The 24,249-nt window shown below is 44.8% G+C and overlaps 1 protein-coding gene across 1 annotated transcript; it reads left to right on the top strand.

Annotated features, from left to right (window-relative positions):
• The first annotated feature begins 28 nt into the window (after positions 1–28).
• PPP6C (protein phosphatase 6 catalytic subunit) lies at positions 29–21,656 on the top strand. Its single transcript, XM_038744640.1, has 7 exons — positions 29–209; positions 13,129–13,224; positions 15,856–15,921; positions 17,469–17,610; positions 17,778–17,857; positions 18,003–18,212; positions 18,837–21,656. The coding sequence occupies exons 1-7, from the start codon at positions 135–137 to the stop codon at positions 19,083–19,085; spliced, it is 918 nt and encodes a 305-aa protein (XP_038600568.1). The 5' UTR covers positions 29–134; the 3' UTR covers positions 19,086–21,656.
• Positions 21,657–24,249: the final 2,593 nt, after the last annotated feature.

Raw genomic sequence — 24,249 nt, forward strand, 5'->3', positions numbered from 1 at the left:
CGCAGGGCGGCTTCCGGCCTGGCTCGCCGCCGCTTCCGCCGTCGCCTCAGCCGCCTCAGCCTCCGCCGCCGCCGCCTCCTCCGCCTCCGCCCCCTCCGCCCCCGCCTCCTCCGCCGCGGGTTGTTATTCCCGAAATGGCGCCCCTGGACCTGGATAAGTATGTGGAGATCGCGCGGCTCTGCAAGTACCTGCCGGAAAACGACCTGAAGGTGAGGCCGGGCCGGGCTGCGGACCGGACGCCGAGGCGAGGGCCCCCTCACCCCGCGGACCCGGGCCTTCCGGGACGAGGCGCCGCCGGCCCACCCGGACAGCCTCCTCCTCCTCTTCCTCCTCTTCCTCCTCCTCTTCCTCCTCCTCGTTTTCCTCCTCTTCCTCCTCCTCCTCTTCTGATCCTCCTCCCCTTCCTCCTCCTCCTCTACCTCCTCTTCTTCTCTCCTACCTCCTCCTCTTCCTCCTCCTCTTCTCCTCCTCCTCCCCTCCTTCTCCTCTTCCTCCTTCTCCTTTTCCTCAAATTCTCCTCCTCCTTTTCCTCCTCTTCTCCTCCTCCTCCTCTTCCTCCTCTCCTGCTCCTCCTCTTCTTCCTCTTTCTCCTCCTCTTCCTACTCCTCGTTTTCCTCCTCTTCCTCCTTCTCCTTTTCTGATCCTCCTCCCCTTCCTCCTCCTCCCCTCCTTCTCCTCTTCCTCCTTCTCCTTTTCCTCCAATTCTCCTCCTCCTTTTCCTCCACTTCTCCTCCTCTTTTCCTCCTCCTCTTCCTTCTCCTTTTCTCCTCCTCCTCTCCTCCTCCTTTTCCTCCTCTTCTCCTCCTCCTTTTCCTCCTCTTCTCCTCCTCCTTTTCCTCCTCTTCCTCCTTTTCCTCCTCTTCCTCCTCTTCCTCTTCCTCTTCCTCCTCTTCTTCTTCCTCCTCTTCTTCTTCCTCCTCTTCCTCTTCCTCCTCTTCCTCTTCCTCCTCTTCCTCCTCCTCCTCTTCCTCCTCCTCCTCCTCCTCCTCCTCCTCTTCCTCTTCCTCTTCCTCTTCCTCCTCCTCCTTCTCTTCTCCTCCTCTTCCTCCTGTTCCTCCTCCTCCTCTCCCCCTCGTCCCCCTCTCCATCCCCCCCATCCTACCTCCTTCCCTTCCCCACAGCACCTGTGTATATGTATATATGTCTGTACGTATTTATTATTCCATTTATTTATTTATCTTACACATATCTGTTCTATTTATTTTACTTTGTTAGTATGTTTGGTTTTGTTGTCTGTCTCCCCCTTCTAGACTGTGAGCCCACTGTTGGGTAGGGTGCGTCTCTAGATGTTGCCAACTTGTACTTCCCAAGCGCTTAGCACAGTGCTCTGTACACAGTAAGCACTCAATAAATACAACTGATTGATCCTCCTCATTCTCCTCCTCCTCTTCCTCCTCGTCTCCTCCTCCCCCTCTCCCTATCTTTCTCCTCTTCCTCCTCGTCTCCTCCTCCCCCTCTCCCCCCCCTTTCTCCTCTTCCTCCTCCTCTTCCTCCTCCTCTTCCTCCTCCTCCTTTCCTCCTCCTCCACCCGGGGCAGGGGGCAGCCCCGAGGGGAAGGCAGGCATCGGGCCCCATTTGGGGTCATTCACTCCGTTATAATAATAATAGTGGTATTTGTTAAGCGCTTACTATGTGCAAAGCACTGTTCTAAGCGCTGGGGAGGTTATAAGGTGATCAGGTTGTTCCGGGGGGGCTCACAGTCTCAATCCCCATTTTACAGATGAGGTAACTGAGGCCCAGAGAAGTGAAGTGACTTACCCAAAGTCACACAGCTGACAGTTGGCAGAGCCAGGATTTGCACCCATGACCTCTGACTCCAAAGCCCGGGCTCTTCCCACTGAGCCACGCTGCTTCTCCTGGGAGCCCGGCATTGGGGAGGGACCGTCCCTGTCTGTCGCCAACCTGTCCTTCCCAAGCGCTTAGTGCAGTGCTCCGCACACAGTCAGCGCTCAATCAATACAATGGGATGAATGAATGACTGCTGTTGACTTGTCCTTCCCAAGCGCTTAGTCCAGCGCTCTGCACACAGTCAGCGCTCGATAAATGTGATGGAATGAATGAAGGAATGAATCTGTTGCCAATTTGTCCTTCCTAGGCGCTTAGTCCAGTGCTCTGCACACAGTCAGCGCTCAATCAAGACGATGGAATGAATGTATCTGTTGCCGACTTGACCTTCCCAAGCACTTAGTCCAGAGCTCCGCACGCAGTAAGCGCTCAATACATTCATTGAATCGTATTTATTGAGCGCTGACTGTGTGCAGAGCACTGTACTAAGCGCTTGGGAAAGTACAAATCGGCAACATACAGGGACGGTCCCTCCGCAACAACGGGCTCACAGTCTAGAAGGGGGAGACGGACAACAAAACAAAACATGTGGACAAGTGTCAAAGTCGTCAGAACAAATAGAATTAAAGAATGAATAGAACAAATAGTTAAAGAATAAATAAACAATTAAATAAAGAATTAATAGAATAAATACAATGGGATGGATGAATGTACCTGTTGCCGAATTAAATAGATTAATTAATTAAATTATATTAATAGAATTGAAGCACATTCATTGTCAGTCGTATTGATTGAGCGCTGACCGTGTGCACAGCCCCGGGCTAAGCGCTTGTTAAGGACAATTTGGCAGCAGATTCATTCATTCAGTGGTATTTATTGAGCGCTGACTGTGTGCAGAGCACTGGGCTAAGTGCTTGTTAAGGACAATTCAGCAGCAGATTCATTCATTCAATGGTATTTATTGAGTGCTGACTGTGTGCACAGCCCTGGGCTAAGCGCTTGTTAAGGACAATTCGGCAGCAGATTCGTTCATTCAGTGGCATTTATTGAGCGCTGACTGTGTGCAGAGCACTGGGCTAAGCGCTTGTTAAGGACAATTCGGCAGCAGATTCATTCATTCAATGGTATTTATTGAGCGCTGACTGTGCAGAGCCCTGGGCTAAGCGCTTGTTAAGGACAATTCGGCAGCAGATTCATTCATTCAGTGGTATTTATTGAGCGCTGACTGTGTGCAGAGCACTGGGCTAAGCGCTTGGGAAGGACAAGTCGGCACCATATAGGGACGGTCCCTCCCCAACAACGGGCTCACGGTATAGAGGGGGGAGACAGACAACAAAACAAAACATGGAGACAGGTGTCAAAGTCGTCAGAAGAAATAGAATTAAAGAATGAATGCAACAAATAATTAAAGAATAAATAAGCAATTAAAGAAATAAAGAATTAATAGAAGAAATACGATGGAACGAACGAATGTATCTGTTGCCGACTTGTCCTTCCCAAGCATTTAGTCCAGAGCTCCGCACACAGTAAGCGCTCAATACATTCATTGAATCGTATTTATTGAGCGCTGACTGTGTGCAGAGCACTGTACTAAGCGCTGGGGAAAGTACAAATCGGCAACATCTAGGGACGGTCCCTCCCCAACAACGGGCTCACAGGCTAGAAGGGGGAGACAGACAACAAAGCAAAACATGTGGACAAGTGTCAAAGTCGAGAACAAATAGAATTAAAGAATGAATAGAACAAATAGTTAAAGAATAAATAAACAATTAAATAAATAATTAATAGAATAAATACAATGGGATGGATGAATGTATCTGTTGCTGAATTAAATAGATGATTAATTAATTAAATTAATAGAATTAAAGCACATTCATTGTCAGTCGTATTGATTGAGCGCTTACTGTGTGCAGAGCCCTGAGCTAAGCGCTTGTTAAGGACAGTTCGGCAGCAGATTCGTTCATTCAGTGGTATTTATTGAGCGCTGACTGTGTGCAGAGCACTGGGCTAAGCGCTCGTTAAGGACAATTCGGCAGCAGATTCATTCATTCAGTGGTATTTATTGAGCGCTGACTGTGTGCAGAGCACTGGGCTAAGCGCTCGTTAAGGACAATTCGGCAGCAGATTCATTCATTCAGTGGTATTTATTGAGCGCTGACTGTGTGCAGAGCACTGGGCTAAGCGCTTGGGAAGGACAAGTCGGCACCATAGAGTGTGACGGTCCCTCCCCAACAACGGGCTCACGGTCTAGAAGGGGGAGGCAGACAACAGAACAAAACATGGAGACAGGTGTCAAAATCGTCAGAAGAAATAGAATTAAAGAATGAATGCAACAAATAATTAAAGAATAAATAAGCAATTAAAGAATTAATAGAAGAAATACGATGGAACGAACGAATGTATCTGTTGCCGAATTGTCCTTCCCAAGCGCTTAGTACAGTGTTCCACACGTAGCGAGCTCTCAGTCTATACGATTGAATGAATCTGTTGCCGACTTGTCATCATCATCATCATCAATCGTATTTATTGAGCGCTTACTATGTGCAGAGCACTGGACTAAGCGCTTGGGAAGTACAAATTGGCAACCTATAGAGACAGTCCCTACCCAACAGTGGGCTCACAGTCTAAAAGGGGGAGACAGAGAACAAAACCAAACGTACTAACAAAATAGAATAGATATGTAGAAATAAATTAAATAAATAAATAAATAGAGTAAAAAAATATGTACAAACATATATACATATATACAGGTGCTGTGGGGAAGGGAAGGAGGTAAGATGGGGGGATGGAGAGGGGGACGAGGGGGAGAGGAAGGAAGGGGCTCAGTCTGGGAGCCCTTCCTTGTCCTTCCCAAGCGCTTAGTCCAGTGCTCCGCACACAGTCAGCGCTCAATAAATGCGATTGAATGAATGAATTCCATCATATCTATTGAGCGCTGACTGTGTGCAGAGCACTGGACTAAGAGCTTGGGAAGGACAAGTTGGCAACATCTAGAGACGGTCTTCGTTCATTCCGTCGTATTTATAATAATGATAATGGTATTTGTTAAGCGCTTACTATGTGCCGAGCACTGTTCTAAGCGCTGGGGGAGGATACAAGGTGATCAGGTTGTCCCACGGGGGGGGGGCTTACAGTCTTCATCCCCATTTTCCAGATGAGGGAGCTGAGGCCCGGAGAAGTTAATAATAATAAATGATGGTTTTTGTTAAGCGCTTACTAGGTACGAAGCACCGTTCTAAGCGCTGGGGGGGATACAAGTTGATCAGGTTGTCCCACGTGGGGCTCACAGGCTTAGTCCCCGTTTTACAGATGAGGGAACTGAGGCACAGGGAAGTTAATAATGATGATGATGGTATTAGAGAAGCAGCGTGGCTCAGTGGAAAGAGCCCGGGCTTGGGAGCCCGAGGTCGTGGGTTCTAATCCCGGCTCTGCCGCTTGTCAGCTGTGTGACTTTGTGCAGGTCACTTCACTTCTCTGTGCCTCAGGTTCCTCATCTGGAAAATGGGGATGAAGACCGCGAGCCCCACGTGGGACAACCTGATCGCCTTGAATCTCCCCCAGCGCTTAGAATAGTGCTTGTTGCCAATTTGTACTTTCCAAGCGCTTAGTACAGTGCTCTGCACATAGTAAGTGCTCAATAAATGCGATTGATGATGATGATGATGCTTGGCACATAGTAAGTGCCTAAAAAATGCCATCATTATTATCAAGCGCTTACTGTGTACAAAGTACTGTTTTAAGGGCCGGGGTAGATACAAGGTGATCACGTTGTCCCACACGGTGCTCACGGTCTTCACCCCCATTTTACAGGCAAGGCCACCGAGGCCCAGGGAAGTGAAGTGACTTGCCCAAAGCCACACAGCCGATAAGAGGCAGAGTCAGGATTAGAACCCACAACCTTTGGCTCCCAAGCCTGGGCTCTTTTCACTGAGCCACGCTGCTAAGCGCTTGGGAAGGACAACTGACCCGTGGCGTTGCGGCAACTCTCTCTCCGTTGCCGACTTGTCCTTCCCAAGCGCTTAGTCCAGTGCTCCGCACACAATAAGTGCTCAATAAATACGATTGAAGGAGTGAATGACTGTGAGCTCCTTGTGGGCAGGGAGCGTGTCTGATGTGCACTCTCCCAACCGCTTAATAATAATAATAGTAGTATTTGTCCAGAGCACGTAGCAAGCACATAACAACTAAGCACATAAGCGCTTAGTACAGTGCTCTGCACACAGTAAGCGCTCAATAAATACGATTGATGATAACAAATGCCATCCTTATTATTATGAAGCGCTCTCTACGTGCCAGGCGCTCTTCTAAGCGCCGGGGGGAGATACCTGATCATCCGTTTGTCCCACCTGAGGCTCGCAGTCTCCCCCCCCATTTTACAGATGGGGGAACTGAGGCCCAGGGATGTGACTTGCCCAAAGTCGCACAGCTAAGGGCATGCAGTAAGCGCTCAATAAATACGATTAAGTGACGATGATGGCATTTGTTAAGCGCTTACTCTGTGCAAAGCACTGTTCCAAGCGCTGAGGGGGGGATACAAGGTGATGAGGTTGTCCCATGTGGGGCTCGCAGTCATCATCCCCATTTTACAGATGAGGTAGCTGAGGCTCCGAGAAGCAAAGTGACTTGCCCAAGGTCACACAGCAGACATGTGGGGGAGCCGGGACTCGAACCCATGGCCTCTGACTCCAAAGCCCGTGCTCTTTCCACTGAGCCGCGGAATAGTAGTAACGATAATTGGTATTTGTTAAGCGCTTAGGATGTGTAACCTCCCCAGCGCTTAGAACAGCGCTTTGCACATAGTAAGCGCTTAGTAAATGCCATCATCATCATTATTATTATTATATGCCTAGCACTGTTCTAAGCTCCGGGGCACCGATAATATTAATAATATTCTAGACTGTGAGTCCACTGTGGGCAGGGATTGTCTCTGAATTGTGCTTTCTAAGCGCTTAGTACAGTGCCCTGCACACAGTAAGTGCTGAAATACCAGTGAATGAATGCTTTCCAAGCGCTTAGTACAGTGCTGTGCACACAGTAAGTGTCCAGTAAATACGACTGAATTAATGAATGCTTTTCAAGTGCTTAGTCCAGTGCTCTGCCCACAGTAAGCGCTCAATAAATACGACTGAATGAATGAATAATCATAACCCGGCCGCCGGTTGACTGAGCTGGCACTTGGACTCGCAGAGTTCATCATCATCAATCGTATTTATTGAGCGCTTCCTATGTGCAGAGCACTGGACTAAGCGCTCAGAAAGCACAATTCAGAGACAGTCCCTGCCCACAACGGACTCACAGTCTAGAATATTATTGATATTATCGGTGCCCCGGAGCTTAGAGTTGCCCTTTGGTTCGAAGAACGATGCGTTCGTTCAGTCGTACTTATTGAGTGCTCACTGTGTGCAAAGCACTGTACTAAGCGCCTGGGGGAGGACATAAACTAAAGCATCAGTAAAAGGAAACTCCTGCCATCTCCTCTCCCTAGTAGAGGGGGGATGGCGAACGTGCCCGCCAGCTCTGCCGTACTGAACTCTCCCAAGCGCTCAGTACAGTGCTCCGCACATGGTAAGCGCTCAATAAATACCATCATAAATACCAGGGTGTCTCTTGTGTTCGTGGAGGAAACTTTGGAGATTTTTTCCAGAGTGTTTAAGGCCGGCGGGACGTGGTTTCCCGTTTCTGACGGTCCTTTCACCTTCAGGAACTGGAGGCCGACTTTGATTCCTACTTTTCCCAAGGCACGTGTGAAATAAAGGGCATTTCATCCTAACTTGGCAATGAGAGGGAAGTTTTCTGGGATTTCTGCCCCAACTGCTGAATCGTGTGAGAAGAGGGATGAAAATAATTGAGATATTGCATTTGAAAAATAGGGTTTTAAGCCGCGGTTTGACGTTGCTCTAGGAGTGGATGAACATCCGTCAGTCTATAAATCCGATCTATCAGTTGGGGGTGCTTAGTGGAGAGTCTCTAATTTGAACGCTAGACCTTTCTGTTGGAGGGGGAGTTTTGCAATTTTTGTACATTTTTAGAGGAGTCTTTTTTATTCCTACTTTTTCTGTTTAAATCATTTTGGATCCAGAGTTCACATTTGTCCACTACACGACATTAAAAAAAAAAAATTTATAATGAGTAGGCACTTTCTGTTGGTGTGACAAATGATATCAGCCTGGATCAGTTTTTATTTAGTTATTTTTTTTGCTATTCTATTTTAGGTTGAAACCATTGCTTTGTACTTTCATCTTTTCTAAGAAGGCCAGATGACAAGTTAAAAATGGTTTTGCGCAGCTTTCCTGCTGGATACAGCTCCGTAGGTTTTATTTTTGTTGTGCTTTAGAAGATGGTCATTTCTGCTATAACATGACGGGTTCTTGAAGAACCTCAAATGATGGGGAAAAATCAAGTTATTTGTATTTAAGTCGATGGGAAAAATGAGCGAGAGGGGTAAATGGTCCAGTGATAACAACAAAAGGTACATCTTTCCGTACGGCTTCCTATACTGTTGTGGTGCCCACTGTTAGCACAGCACCCTTCATCTTTGTCACTCATTTTTATTTAAAGTATCAAATACTGCCAAGCTGCAAACATCCAAAGAAACACGAGTCCTGTCCTGTACATTAAGGCTGAGGGAGAAGTTGGAATATGTAAAGTATCATGCTTTGAACTGTGCCATGCAAAAATGTACAATTTTTTCTTCCCGTACCAAAAATACTAGTGCAAATTTGTTGATTGGGTTAACCTGAGGCCGGACTCACGTTGTATCTAGTATGTGCCTTCTTTTGTATCCAAATTGCTTAAAGAAAACACGTATGAAGCAGAAATGACTGTGTTTCTGAAGCTAAAAGCCACTTTTAGGCTTTTTTGACGTGGTGGCTTCTTTTCAGCCCTTCAAGGTAACCACCCTTTTGTGATTTAGGTCCTAATTCCGTGAATTGGGTTTCCCTGGGGAGCAGTGTTAACCTTTTGGGCCTTGCGCAGAGTTTGTGAGGTCAGTGAATTATGTGGGTTTTTGGTTTCCCTTTTTCTTAGCTGTGAAACTGCCCTACATTCTGTCATGTTTTTACAGTTGATTAAAAAATAGCCGTTAGAGTATTGAACTGTATTAAGAGATTTGATTTCATAATTTTTTGAAGCCGACCACACGGTTAAAATAGAGGTGGTCTAGGGCTTCTGTTGGCAGGTTCCAAATAGCTTAAGAACCTAATGTCGAAGAAGATGGGGTGAAAATAGTGGTATTTGTTAATAATAATAATAATGATGGTATTTATTAAGCGCCTACTATGTGCAAAGCACTGTTCTAAGCGCTGGGGAGGTTACAGGGTGATCAGGTTGTCCCACGGGGGGCTCACAGTCTTCATCCCCATTTTACAGATGAGGCAGCTGAGGCACAGAGAAGTTAAGTGACTTGCCCAAAGTCACACAGCTGACAATTGGCAGAGCCTGGATTTGAACTCATGACCTTGTTAAGTGTTTACTAAGCTCTGGGGTAAACACAAGCTAATCAGGTTGGACACAGTCCATGTCCCACGGGGGGCTCACAGTCTTAATCCCCATTTTATAATTGAGGTAACCGAGGCACAACGAAGGTAAGTAAGTTGACCACAGTCACATAGCGGACAAGGGGCAGAGGCAGGATTGGAATCCACATCCTCCTGACTCCCGGGCCCTCGTTCTATCCACTGGGCCATGCCGCTGCTTCTCCCTCAGGTTTCGGGGAGAGCGCAGTATGACTTTACTCATCCCACAATAATGCCTGCATCTCTTTCTCATTCCCACATCTTCTTCGGTAGTGGGCTTTTGGCAATAAACTATTATGAAATCGATTTTTTTTTTCTTTTTGGCCATTGAGAGAGGTAGGAACAGAACTGCTGGTGGTGGGAGGTTGATGGGTTTGGATGAGGAAGCCCACCTAGCCTGATCGAGATCCGCCCTCCCCTCTCCATCCAAACCGCTGCCCTGCTGGTTCAGTCTCTCATCCTATCCCGACCGGACTACTGCATCAGCCTCCTCTCTGATCTCCCATCCTCCTGTCTCTCCCCACTTCAGTCTAGACTTCACGCTGCTGCCCGGATCATCTTTGTGCAGAAACGCTGTGGGCATGTTACTCCCCTCCTCAAAAATCTCCAGTGGCTACCAGTCAACCTACGCATCAGGCAGAAACTCCTCACCCTGGGCTTCAAGGCTGTCCATCACCTCGCCCCCTCCTACCTCACCTCCCTTCTCTCCTTCTCCAGCCCAGCCCGCACCCTCCGCTCCTCTGCCACCGCTAACGTCCTCACCGTGCCTCGTTCTCGCCTGTCCCGCCATCGACCCCCGGCCCACGTCCTCCCTCTGGCCTGGAATGCCCTCCCTCCGCACATTTTCCAAGCTAGCTCTCTTCCTCCCTTCAAAGCCCCACTGAGAGCTCACCTCCTCCAGGAGGCCTTCCCACACTGAGCCCCCTCCTTCCTCTCCCCCTCCCCATCCCCCCCGCCCTTCCTCCTTCCCCTCCCCACAGCACCTGTAAAAATGTTTGTGCAGATTTATTACTCTAACTTGTACATATTTACTATTCTATTTATTTTATGTTGTTAATATGTTTTGTTGTGTTCTCTGTCTCCCCCTTCTAGACTGTGTGAACCCGTTGTTGGGTAGGGACCGTCTCTATATGTTGCCAACTTGTACTTCCCAAGCGCTTAGTCCAGTGCTCTGCACACAGTAAGCGCTCAATAAATGCGATGGAATGAATGAATGAATTTTTCATTAAAATTGTATTTTGTGGAGGGGAATTAACAGCTGTAAATTTCTTGTTCCTCATCCCCATTCCTTATCCCATTAGAGGTACTATCCCAGGTTTCCTGCATTGACTGGAGGGACCTCTTGATCACCGCTTTTTCAACTCTCAGTAGTCGGTTTACTTCTAAGTGAAGGGATTAGCTGCCATGGTGGCTAAATGCCATCTAAGTGCTTAGAACAGTGATCTGCACATAGTAAGCGCTTAACAAATGCCATTATTATTATTATTATTATTATTATTATTAAGTGAATGCATGGAATTGAAAGCAAATGCAAACTATACTTGACTCTTTCCTTATTGTTTAAAATTGTTCTGATATTTTAATAACGGGGCTCATTTTATCCAGTTTATCTTGAATCTTAACTTGAAAAGTACCGTCTCCAACAAATCCTCTTCACGTAGGCTTCAAAAGGATTCACGACCGTGTCCAGAAAGTGGTTTGAACGTCTTTGAAAACCGTAACACTGGCACATAGCTAGTTCGCTGGGCTCTTTTTCCTGGGGAAGGGGAACTGGGAAATGACTCCTCGCATTTTTTGTCTTTAGCATTCATGCTTTATGGTCTCATTATAAATTCACTGGATAAATAGTTCATTATTCATTCATTCAATCATATTTATTGAGCGCTTACTGTGTGCAGAGCACTGTACAAGTTGGCAACATATAGAGACGGTCCCTACCCAACAGTGGGCTCACAGTCTAGAAGGGGGAGACAGAGAACAAAACAAAACATATTAACAAAATAAAATAAATAGAGTATGTACAAGTAAAATAAATAAATAGAGTAATAAATACGTACAAACATATATACAGGTGCTGTGGGGAGGGGATGGAGAGGGGGAGGAGGGATTCTTCAGGAGCAGTATGGCTTATCACAATATCTTTTTCTTTTTGGTTATCTGTTTTATTTGTCCTCTTGAACTCCAGTCTGAAGACTAAACAGCAGGAACTTGTCTGCCGTGTGACCCTGGGCAAGTCACTTCACTTCTCTGTGCCTCAGTTACGTCATCTCTAAAATGGGGATTGAGACTGAACCTCACAATGGGACAGGGTCGGTGTCCAACCCAATTTGTCTTTATCCACCCCAGCGCTTAGAACAGTGCCTGGCACAGAGTAGGCACTTAACAAATATCACAATAATTATCATTATTGAATGTTATATAATAATTAGGGTATTTGTTAAGCCCTTACTGTGGGTTAAGTACTGTTCGGGGTGCTGGAGTAATAATAATAATAATAATGTTGGTATTTATTAAGCGCTTACTATGTGCAAAGCACTGTTCTAAGCGCTAGGGTAGATACAAGGTAATCAGGTTGTCCCACGTAGGGCTCACAGTCTTCATCCCCATTTTACAGAAGAGGGAACTGAGGCCCAGAGAAGTTAAGTGACTTGCCCAAAGTCACACAGCTGACAAGTGGCGGAGCCGGGATTTGAACCCACGACCTCTGACTCCAAAGCCCGTGCTCTTTCTACTGAGCCACGCTGCTTCTCTGTAGATAGAGGAGAAGCAGCATGGCATAGTGGATAGAGCATGGTCCTGGGAGTCAAAAGGTCATGGGTTCTAGTCCCGGATCCCGGATCCACTACTTGTCTGCTGTGTGACCTTGGGCAAGTCACTTATCTGTGCCTCAGTTTACCTGCCTCATCTGTAAAATGGGGGTGGAGACTGTGAGCCCCAAGTGGGACAGGGACTGTGTCCACCCTGATTTCCTTATATCTAGCCCAGCGCTTAGTAGAGTGCCTGGCACATAGTAAGAGCTTAACAAATACCATAGTTGTTGTTGTTTATTTTTATATAAGATGATCTGATTGGACAGAGTCCCTGTCCCAAATGGGGCTCCCCAGTCTAAGCAGTGGGGAGAACAGGATTTTAATTCCCATTTTACAGATTGGGAAACGGAGGCACCGAGCGATTTGTCCCAGGTCACACAGCAGGCAAGTGGTGGAACCAGGATTAGAACTCAGATCCTCCGACTCTCAGGCCTGTGCTCTTTCCGCCAGGTCGTGCTGCTTGTCACACAGCTTCTGCCGTAACAAGCGTTTCCACAATATGTCTTGATTGGCGTGGGGTTTGGGAATTAGGGACTGTAGCCCACTGTTGGGTAGGGACTGTCTCTATATGTTGCCAACTTGTACTTCCCAAGCGCTTAGTACAGTGCTCTGCACACAGTAAGTGCTCAATAAATACGATTGATTGATTGATTGACAGGACAACTTTAGGCTGAGCATTGCTGCTTTATTGACAGGAACTGCTTGTGTGCATATGCACAGTTATCTGTTCGGGTGAGTACTACAGTGCTGATTTTTCTGAATGTGAGGTTTTGCAAAGATGCAACCCCTTGCTTGTATTTTTTTTTAAATGGGTCACTAATTTGGGAGGCAGTTCTAAATTACACAGCTTAGCCCGCCCAAATTTTTGGCAATATTTGCAGGATGATTGAAGTTCAACTGCAGTTTCCATTATAAAACAGTGCGAATCACCCTGTACACCTGTGGTTTCAATTGTTAAGAGTTGATCTTGGAAAATTCTTTTGTGCAGTGAAATTTTCAAACTTTTTTTAAATTTCTAGCGGTTATGTGATTACGTTTGTGACCTTCTGCTGGAGGAGTCAAATGTTCAGCCCGTATCTACACCAGTTACAGTCTGTGGAGACATACATGGACAGGTAAAAGATCATGGCTTTTCTTTTTTTAAGGTATTTCGTCCATGGTTCGAGTGGGGTCTTTGTTTTCATCTGGACATGCCTGATAGTTGTTGATGACTGAATGTGTTTCTTCCCTCGCTGTGAGCCCTGAACAAATTATTGTTATATTATGTATTAGAGTAGTGGAAAGTCAATTACTAGGGAATAGTCTAATGGACCTGAAAAATGGCTAGAGGAAGAATTGGTTCAGGATTATCAATCAAGAGGGTGTGAATAAAAAGCAGATCATGGTGTCAACTTGACTGCAGTTTATGGTACTTTAAAATGTACATTACAAAATGCCGGGGGCAGAGTTAATTTAAATATTGTCCTTTATTTCCTTTTTTCTGTATGATTCGGCTCTATCCTCTTAAGCATTTCCAGAGATCCCAGACCTGCTGGTTTTTCATCTGCGAAGTGGTACGAGGTGAAGCGTGAGAGACACGCGGAATCAGTTTCAGGGCTGGATTAGAAACCCCTCCAACTCTGCAGGCTCCTTTATAAAGCGGTTCAAATTTTAGGTGCTTCCCAGCAAAATCGCCCTTTTACTTAATCGCTTTCCCTTCCTTTTGAGGTATATTGACCAAGCGATTGTAATTCACTCCCGTTTAGCCTAGGTAAGAGCAGATGTGTTAGCAAAGGCCCCTGAAGCGTATGAGCGTACCGTGCCTTTTTGCTGAAGAGTGGGTGAGAGGAAACATGGAGGTGATGGAGCCCGGGTCTAGACGCTAAGGCTTAGCGCTTTGGAAAGTGTGTTTGCTCCCTGTACCCACTACTCCACCAGGAATGTGACTTTCAGGTGGTGCGGGGCAAACCACTAGCCCTAGAATCAATTTCTTGGTGCAGTTCTTTGGGACTGGATCAAGATTTGTCCATCTTTTAGGATGAAAGACAACGCCACCGTCTCCGCAGGCGTGCAGGAAAAAATTGGATCCCAAATCTTTCGTCTGTGGTTCATCTTTCCCTTGCTACTTGATCAGACGTTTATTATGGGCTTTATTGCCATTTTAACTTATTGTTTTGATTAATTTGGGGATCTTGGGAATGTGCTTTATGGTGTTTCCTGTGGGAAATGATACTTCATTTAGCACTGTGCTTGGGTTGAAGCACTGTCTTCATGGAGCCAGTGAAGAACAGTAGCACAGTAAGATTGCGGTAAACACTCTCACCCACATCAAGAGCAACCTGCTGTTAAAGTGCAGTGATGATGCCAAAGGTCAGTCGAGAAGTTGACCTCATTTATGCAAGCGAGGCAAGAGTCCCGCTTTATTAACTAACATCAGCAGTCGAGTCTTTTAGTAAAAAAAAAAAATGGTCCCTGGCATTTAAAAAAATGAACTGTGAATTTAGAAACCAAAAATTGACATTGAACACTTACTCAAAAGCAGCAGTCCACTCAAAGCGCTTAACTCCGATTTATTTTTCAACACTCCCTGCCCACCCTTGGTTATGCGGCTTATTGCCTGCACACCAAAGGTGTGATGTACTTACTCTTTTATAGCTCCAGTTAAGAGCCTTCACAGTACTGCTCTGCAAACATGCTTCAGATTTCTTTCCAAATGCAAGGGGAGAAAACGTTTGCTCTCTGCTTTCATAGATTTGTAGTAGTGGAGGGTGAGGGCACGTATCCTCCCTCTGGGAATATATTTTTCAGGACAGTTTTAAAATAAAACCTTAAAAATAGATTGCTGTCATGTTGAAGATGACCGAGCGAAGCAGAAGAGTGCCTGAACCGACAGTCTATTCTGGTGCCCTGCAGTATTATTTTGGGGAGATCGGAGTCAGTTCAGTGAAAGGGGGATGTATATTTCATTTGGAACCTTTCCCAAGTTTTCTTTCACCATTCGGACCCAAGAGACAATGCTTTAAAAGGGATTCCCCTCCTCCTTTTTCTTGCAAGGATTTGGAAAATGCAAACAGCAATTCTGGATCTGTTCCTTAATAAGGTTTCAGTACTGAAGTCTAGATTGTGGTTTTCAGCCATTTACGTAGGAAAGTGTCACATTTTTTAAGGGCGAGTGGCCCGCAGATTTACTGAGGGACACTTGGATGCCACATCGCGTCATCAGGCTTTTCAGACCTCTCCTAAAGTCAGTTAATATAACCCCTGGTACTCAGGTGAGAACTAAGGCACTGAGGCTTCCACATTTATTACTTTTAAACAAAACTTAGTACTAATTGACCTTAATTTTTTTTTTATGGTATTGGCAAAACGCTTACTTTGTATCAAGCACTGTTCAAAGCGCTGGAGTAGATACACTCACAGTCTAAGTAGGAGGGAGGAATCTCTATTCTGCAGTTGAAACTGAGGCACAGACAAGTGAAGTGACTTGCCCAGGGTCACACAGCAGGCAGGCGATGGAGCTGGCCCCCAGACCTGTGCTTTATCCACTAGACCACGCTGCTTTCCACATAAAGTGTTTGTTTTTCCTTCTGAGTCCTTGTCCTGGGGGCAAATTGCCATGTTTCGCTTATTTATGTTTTGGTTAATAATGTAAAAAAAATTTCAGAATCACAACAGTGAATTTGGTAATCCGCTAAGTTTTCTACCAGTTTTAATTTTTTTTTCTTAGCAGGCTTGAGTAATGTAGATAATTTGTCTTTCTTTTGTAGTTCTATGACCTCTGTGAACTGTTCAGGACTGGAGGGCAGGTTCCCGACACAAACTACATATTTATGGTATGTAAATACTAGCGGGGTATATAAACCAAAAGTTAGTAGATATTGAAGCGTATTATTTCATATATATATATAGAGAGAGAGAGAGATATGTTTTTGTCACAAGTTCCCAAAATAGAGATGATATTTAAAAAGTCCAATGCAGAGGTAATGAAGTAATTGGTTTAAAATATATTTCTCCATCATTTTTTGCTTTATTTTTGTGGTAATTGTCCCAAAGAAAGTGAGTGGATTTTTGTTTTCTGGAATGATGACTGCTCCATTTTTCATGAGGTTCGAATGAAGCCGAATTAACATCTGATGCCAGGTTAAATCAGTTTCCCAAATTACTCCCCTTCGTTTTTCTTCTTTTCTAAATGCCATCTTTGCAGTAATAGCTCTGTGGATGGCATCTCACCTTGGAGAAATTCACAGTTTAGGGAGCTTGGGCATTACACAGACTTGGACAAATTGGAGAGTACAGTCAGTTCCCTTGTGTTTTCACCAAGCATTTTGAACCGAGTGTTGGTGGGGGTTCTTTCCACAGTGCACATCTATGTGGCTCGGGCACAGTGTTGAAAGAAACAGATGTGCACGTGTGTGGCATTGATCTAGGCATGCATGCAAGTTTTCCACAACGCAGGGCTCTTCAGAAACATAGCCCCCATGGTATTGGAGAACTGACGGTTTTGGAATTACACTTCATCCTGCAGTTCTAGAATTCCAGTTAGTCTGAAAAGCCAGGTAGTCATCATTCCGGCCATTCCCTGTCCTCACCTTTTAAGTGTGGTGATGTCTTGCGGTCCAGTCCTAGGTTCTTTGTTTTTTCTAGTTTTACGCTCAAACAGTTGGCTAGCTCCTCCACACTCACCTCGTAAATACTACATCCGTGTGTTTGTCCCTGACTTCCCTTCTCTCCAGTCTCATATTTTTTCCTCCCGTTGGCCCACCGCAACTCATATGTCCTGCTTATATCTGCCTGCCTCTCTCACGCCTCATTCTTAATATGCGCTGTCTCCTTGACAAGCAGACTGTTTTCCATATGGTTCTTTTGCTTTAGCTTTCACCCATATTATTCCCCACTCCCCTTCCCCTAACCTCTTCTCTCCCTTTCTTTAAAACGTGACTAAAATTGCATTTTCATCAGGAAGCTTTCCTGACGTGACCTTTTCCCTCCCCGGCCCCATCAAGCCATCCATTCACCTCAGTTCTTCTGAATACCTGTGTTTCTTGTGCTCCTGCTGTCTCCTCCATAGGTGCTCAGAAAGTACCGGGACTAATATTTCTGCTCATTATGCTTTTGTGCTTTTATATAATTATTGCCTCTCCCCCATAAGATCAATAAGACCCTCTAGGACGGGGCCCGTATTTTATTCTTTTTTTTGTAATTTCCCCAGCACCTACTGCAAGTGTTTTGCACCAGACCGTCAGTAAGTACCGTTTATGTTAAAAGTGGGAATAGCTCTTTTGGGTTTGATTGGAAGGATATTGGTTTGCACTCTTAAAGAACCACATTTAGTGATATCATGAGTTCTCCGATTGCCTACAACTGTGCTTTTAATTTGCAGGGTGATTTTGTAGACAGAGGATACTATAGTCTGGAGACCTTCACTTACCTCCTTGCACTAAAGGCTAAATGGCCTGATCGTATTACACTCTTACGAGGAAATCATGAGAGTAGACAGATAACACAGGTGTATGGATTTTATGGTAAGAAGTTCTCCCATCTGCTTTGGAATCCCATTTTATTTTCCTTTCTTGAAGTTACTGCTAAACAAATCTTATACTTCTGTCTTCTCTGTGCACGCCATTTATTTTTTTTCCTCATTTGTCGCGTAATCCCCAGACTTGAGAAAACAATTCCGTTTCTTTAACAGATGAGTGCCAAACCAAATACGGAAATGCTAACGCTTGGAGATACTGTACCAAAGTCTTTGACATGCTCACAGTAGCCGCTGTAAGTGTATACCTCCGAGTGCACGCGTCAAACTCTGTCGTGCCCCTTCACTTCACTTTAAGTTGAATTCGCTGTCGCCGTTGTCTCGTTCTAACGTCTGATGGAAACCATCCCTCATGCCGCCTTCTCCGCGGTTTTTCCCCAGTTGATAGACGAGCAGATTCTGTGCGTGCATGGCGGTCTGTCTCCAGATATCAAAACACTGGATCAAATTCGAACCATCGAGCGGAATCAGGAAATTCCTCACAAAGGAGCGTTTTGCGACCTCGTTTGGTCCGATCCCGAGGATGTGGATACTTGGGCGATCAGTCCGCGGGGAGCAGGTTGGCTTTTTGGAGCGAAGGTCACGAATGAGGTAAAGGCAAAACCTTTGAGAAGTGACTTCGGCCGAAAGAGAAGTTTCAGGGGCCTCTCACCAGTGTCCTGTGGAATGCCTCATTGCCTGGGGGGTGATGTGAAACTGTGTAGTTATGATATGCTTCCATTAATGCTGGCTGATTTTCTCGGCCTCTGCTTTAATACGGGGGCGTTCGGGGGTAGTGAGAGTCAGACTGGGTGTGCCCTTAATGAGTTTTCTCCAAATAATGAGCGTTAAGGTAGATTCTCCTCCAGAAATCTGCCTCGTGACGTTCAGCTGGTGTCTTCTGCAGGCATTTGTAGTCTGCTTTTTCAGCCACCTGAATTCTCCACACTGTCAGCTCGTTGTGGGCAGGGACCACGTCCGCTCGTTCCGTTGGATTGTACTCTCCCGAGCGCTTAGTACGATACTCCGCACATAGTAAGTGCTCGGTAAACAGCATTGACTCTGTGCAGAAACAGGAAGGCGAGGGGAATTTAGATGTAGTTCCTCAGAAGAGCAAAGGATTTGCTCCTTTGAGCGATTGCCGCCAAGCTGAAGTTGATTTTTGGGGTTTTTTTTTGCTCAAACTCACTCAAGATTCAGTGAATATTTACAAGGCCTTTTTTCTTTAAATTGCAGTTCGTTCACATCAACAATTTAAAACTCATCTGCCGAGCACATCAGTTAGTCCACGAAGGTTATAAATTTATGTTTGATGAGAAGCTGGTGACGGTATGGTCTGCTCCCAATTACTGCTACCGTTGTGGGAATATTGCGTCAATCATGGTCTTCAAAGATGTAAATACAAGAGAACCAAAGTTATTCCGGGCAGTTCCAGATTCAGAACGTGTAATTCCTCCTAGAACAACTACGCCGTATTTCCTTTGAGGCCTTCACCCATCCCGCTGACCCTTTTCCCTGTCCTCTTTTCCCCCCGATTTCCTTGTATTACCCCTTAACAGTATACTTTTTATTGAGCACTTTGCTGCTGAAATGCTGCCTCTTGCCTTTTTTTTTTAATTTTAAATTATCTAAATTTATTGTGTATTATGGTGTCGAAAGCAATGTTTCCATTGATCTCCTCCCCGTTCCGTCCCCACCTTGGACTCGTTTAAGAAGATTTGGGACTCGTCTTAACACTCACTGCTGCATGTAGCTCTTGCTTATTAGTCACTGAGGGAAGACGGGACGTTTTTCCTTTTTCAGAAAGCCAATTAAAGGTCCGACTACACCGAAATACTCAATTTTTTTTTTTTTCGCCTCATTCAGCCGTTTGATTTACTTGGGTAAGTTTTAAGAAATTTCAGCAGCAAAGTAGTTTTTCCAGTGGGCACGATGGACTGTAAATGCCTTTGCGTGGTGTGCACCCGTCCCAGCTGTAAACTTCATTGTCCTCTGTTGGATGATATTTTAAGTGGCTATAAAATAAATTGGTCTAAAGGGCTGCCCTCTTTGTTGTTTTTTTAAACTCAGATTGGAATGCAAAAACCGCTACAGCTCATGACTTTGTACATTAAGATGATTGTACTGATCTTTTACAGATTCCTTGTATTTTTTAATAAAGTACTCTTAAATAAAATCCATATAGGTTAAATATCGGAAGTGAACCCTACAACAGTAGCTTAAAGGTAGTCTATCTCCTCTTTCTCCCCCACCCCAAAACCGTTAAGAATTGCTTGACCCTTTGGGTAGCAAGTTTAGAACGTGAATTGAAATTCAATAGTATTTATATATGGAAAAAAATCACTAAACTGTGCCTAAAGAACATAACTGCCATAATAGTATTTTGGTTTAGATCTTCTATAGTCGTATCGCAACACTGAATTCTTGTACTGCTAGAGGCAATTTGATATCATTCGAAGCGGGATGTGGAGACCATCCCGTTTCTGGCAAGATCTGTATTCCGCCAGGGATCGTTACGCTTCACTTACTGGAACACTTTGACCTTGACCTTCAGGGAGAGTTTATTTTTGAACGTCACTGGAAAAGTGAAAATGTAAGACTTGTTCATGCGAAATTCCACCCCTGTAAGATTAAAAATTCAGAGAGGGTCATACCTTTCTGTTAACTTCTGTGTGCTTTTGTGCAAGTAGTGACAACACCCAGAGGGTTACGAGGAATTCTTAATTCGCAACGGTCCGTGTAGCGAGGGCAGGCGTCTCAGTGGCGTGAAAGTCAGAGCTGGGGTCGTAAATAACGCTGGGAGTTACCATTTTGCGAAATATCTGGTATCCCTTCACCTGCCGCAGTTCGTTTTTATCATTCCAGGAATTTTCTTGCAAAGCCAGTCGATAATGAAGCACTTTAGCATCTGTTTCAGGTAGTTTTGAAAAGCAACCTTTTCCCCACTAGGAAAAATAACTTCCAGGTCACCCTGAAATGCAATAAAAATTATAGCAGCTAAAGCTCTTTGACATTGTTTTTCATTTTTATTTTTTGTGTGTTTGTGTGCGTGTGGGGGTGTAAGTGAAGAGCTCAATACCAGCTTGATTTGATTTGTTTTTTTTTAAAAAGTGTCTTCACTAGTTGGCAGATCTGTGTTTTTCCCCTCACCCATTTCTGCCCTAACAGTTTCCTTGTGTGGTTTTTGGTTATCTGAAACAGAGGAGTGGCGCAGACCCCTTCTGTACTCACTTGAACTAATAATTTTGGGTCAGTAGCTTAATCTCAGTGACCTGACCCCAGTTTTAATTCAGGGGGAAAAAGGTATCTTTGTGTTACAGGATTCTGTGTAGCTGTGCATTGTACTAATTAATTGTGGAACACTGGAAATTGTTGCTCGTTTGGAATGTGATGCAAATAACTTGTTAATTTTGAACATCTTGCAGCATTTTTTCCGTTACCATAAGTTGTATTTAATTGTTTGCTCGTTACTGCTTTTAAATTGTACCAATAAAAGAATAATACGTAGCAGCCTCCCCTCCCCTTTGACACCCTGGAGCCTGTACTGATGTCGTTGTTTTAATTCTTCCTCTAATGTGATTTTTTTTTTTCTCTGGTACTGAATTTGTTTCACCGGTGGGGAATGTGTGAATGATGAAATTTCCACCTAATCTACAGCCGACGGTCCGACACACAAACGTGCGGAATTGCTTTTGAAAAAGATGGTCATCCTTCAGGACTGGGAAAAGGCCGTTTTCTAATGTACCAACTTCTGAGGAATGGAAATATGAATGTATTGGGCTCTGTCTGTCAATTTAACTGGGGATATTGGTTTGGAATCTGATTTTTGAAAAAGGGACTGTACACAGTGGATAAAATAAATCCCGGGAGGTGGGAGAGAGAATTGGAGTTCAAGGAATAGTCTGAACAGGTTGGGAGGGGGGTTGACAGCTGTTTCTCCCTGTATATAGTCTGTCCGGGAAATCACTTGTGCTGTATTCATGGGGATGATGATTACTACTTTTTATTTACCTAGAGCAAACTTGGTTTCTAATAAAATATCTTAGGCTGTAGTGAGAACTGTTTGCTTCTACTTGCCATGTACTCCCTTCCTTTGCTTCCAGATGCGTATCACACTCTGTAGTTAAATGCTTTTTGCTACAGTGAAAAATATTTCTTTGGGGTTAGGAGATTGGAGGGGCCTTGCGTCGAGAACACAGGGGAGCGGGTGATCTTTTCATCCCGAACGGGATACCACTGGCCAGTTTGTTAAAATGGTGCCCAGCTTTAACACTGGCCATAAACCATTATGCTGGAAAACGCTATAAAAACCGTGGCAAAATTCGCATTCAAGTTGAGGTGACTATGTAAATACTCTTCGGGATGGCCTGGTTCTCGTTTCCATGTTCTCCTGGGAAAAGGGAGGCTTGTATTGCGAGGGAAAGTTAAGGTTTGAACAGTTATTTTCTATTTCAGTTCACTTAAAGATCACAAGCGGAGTTGGGATGGCCTGGTTCTCATTTCCATGTTCACCTGGGAAAAGGGAGGCTTGTACTGCGAGGGAAAGTTAAGGTTTGAACAATTATTTTCTATTTCAGTTCGCTTAAAGATCACAAGCGGAGTTGGGATGGCCTGGTTCTCGTTTCCATGTTCACCTGGGAAAAGGGAGGCTTGTACTGCGAGGGAAAGTTAAGGTTTGAACAGTTATTTTCCATTTCAGTTCACTTAAAGATCACAAGCGGAGTTGGGATGGCCTGGTTCTCGTTTCCATGTTCTTCTGGGAAAAGGGAGGCTTGTACTGCGAGGGAAAGTTAAGGTTTGAACAATTATTTTCCATTTCAGTTCGCTTAAAGATCACAAACGGAGTTTGTCTCCCGAACTATCGACAGTCGAACTTCCCTCTGGCAGCTCAGGAAAAAGGTGCCCCTTGCTTCAGAAGTGTAATAGCAAAGATTCAAATTATTTGTGTTATTTATTGAGTTATAGGGGAAGCAGCATGGCTCAGTGGAAAGAGCCCGGGCTTTGGAGTCAGAGGTCGTGGGTTCAAATCCCGGCTCCGCCAATTAGCTGTGTGACTTTGGGCAAGTCACTTAACTTCTCTGGGCTTCAGTTACCTCATCTGTAAAATGGGGATTAAAACTGTAAGTCCCCCGTGGGGCAACCTGATCACCTTGTAACCTCCCCAGCGCTTAGAACAGTGCTGTGCACGTAGTAAGCGCTTAACAAATACCATCATTATTATTGTTATTATTGTGTAATTGTTCTTACTAAAAGTTTGTAAAGCACCTTAAGCTCATCGGAGGAAAGGTGCTGCATGCGCGTCTTGTAAACAAACGATAAAAAGGTGATGATGATGGCATTTGTTAAGCGCTTACTATGTGCAAAGCGCTGTTCTAGGAAGTGAAAGTGATGGGAAGCCTGTCAGATCACTATTTAATAATGTGTGCGTTCATGATCTTGGTCGTCAGAAGAGGAAGCATCGAGAAGCTTAGAAAAGTGCTTTGCACATAGTAAGCGCTTAATAAATGCCATCATGATGAGAAGCAGCGTGGCTCAGTGGAAAGAGCACGGGCTTTGGAGTCAGAGGTCATGGGTTCCAATCCCGGCTCCGCCAAATGTCAGCTGTGTGACTTTGGGCAAGTCACTTAATCAATCAATCAATCAATCGCATTTATTGAGCGCTTACTGTGTGCAGAGCACTGTACTAAGCGCTTGGGAAGTACAAGTCGGCAACACATAGAGACAGTCCCTACCCAACAGCGGGCTCACAGTCTAGAAGGGGGAGACAGACAACAAAACCAAACATATTAACAAAATAAAATAAAATAGAATATGTACAAGTAAAATAGAGTAACAAATATGTACAAACATATATATATATATACATATATATATATACAGGGGAAAGCAACTTTCCCGGGCTCTTTCCACTCAGCCACGGTGTTAAGCGCTTACTATGTACTAGGCACTGGACAGAGCACTGAATTAAACAGCTTAACTTCTCTGTGCCTCAGTTACCTCATCTGTCAAATGGGGATTAAGACCGTGAGCCCCCAGTGGGACAACCTGATCACCTTGTGACCTCCCCAGTGCTTAGAACAGTGCTTTGCACATAGTAAGCGCTTAATAAATGCCATTATTATTATTACCCAACGCCGTTTTGCGTCAAAAATCCATTTTCACCCAACTGGAAATGGCAACTAGTGGGAGGGAGCAAAATTGATTGGCATCTTTCTCATTTGAAGCGGCAGGAGCTAGGGGCTCTAAATTAGGCTAAGTAGTGATCAGTGATAGTGTTAGCAGGGTAATCAATCAATCAGTCGTATTTATTGAGCGCTTACTGTGTGCAGAGCACTGTACTAAGCGCTTGGGAAGTACAAGGTGGCAACATATAGAGACAGTCCCTACCCAACAGTGGGCTCACAGTCTAAAAGGGGGAGACAGCAAAACCAAACATACTAACAAAATAAAATAGAATCGATATGCACAAGTAAAATAGAGTACTAATAACAGAGTACTAATTAATATCTAGAATGGTACTTAATGATCTATTTCTAGCTCTTTCCCTTCCCTGTGTGTTCCTTGCATACGTTAAGTATAGTGGGGGATTCATGCAGTGACTGACTCAAGGTATTCAAAGTCAGGGCTCTTTCAACAAAAGGCCTGGATG

The sequence above is a fragment of the Tachyglossus aculeatus genome, chromosome 4 (assembly GCF_015852505.1).
Source record: "Tachyglossus aculeatus isolate mTacAcu1 chromosome 4, mTacAcu1.pri, whole genome shotgun sequence".
Classification (NCBI taxonomy): domain Eukaryota; kingdom Metazoa; phylum Chordata; class Mammalia; order Monotremata; family Tachyglossidae; genus Tachyglossus; species Tachyglossus aculeatus.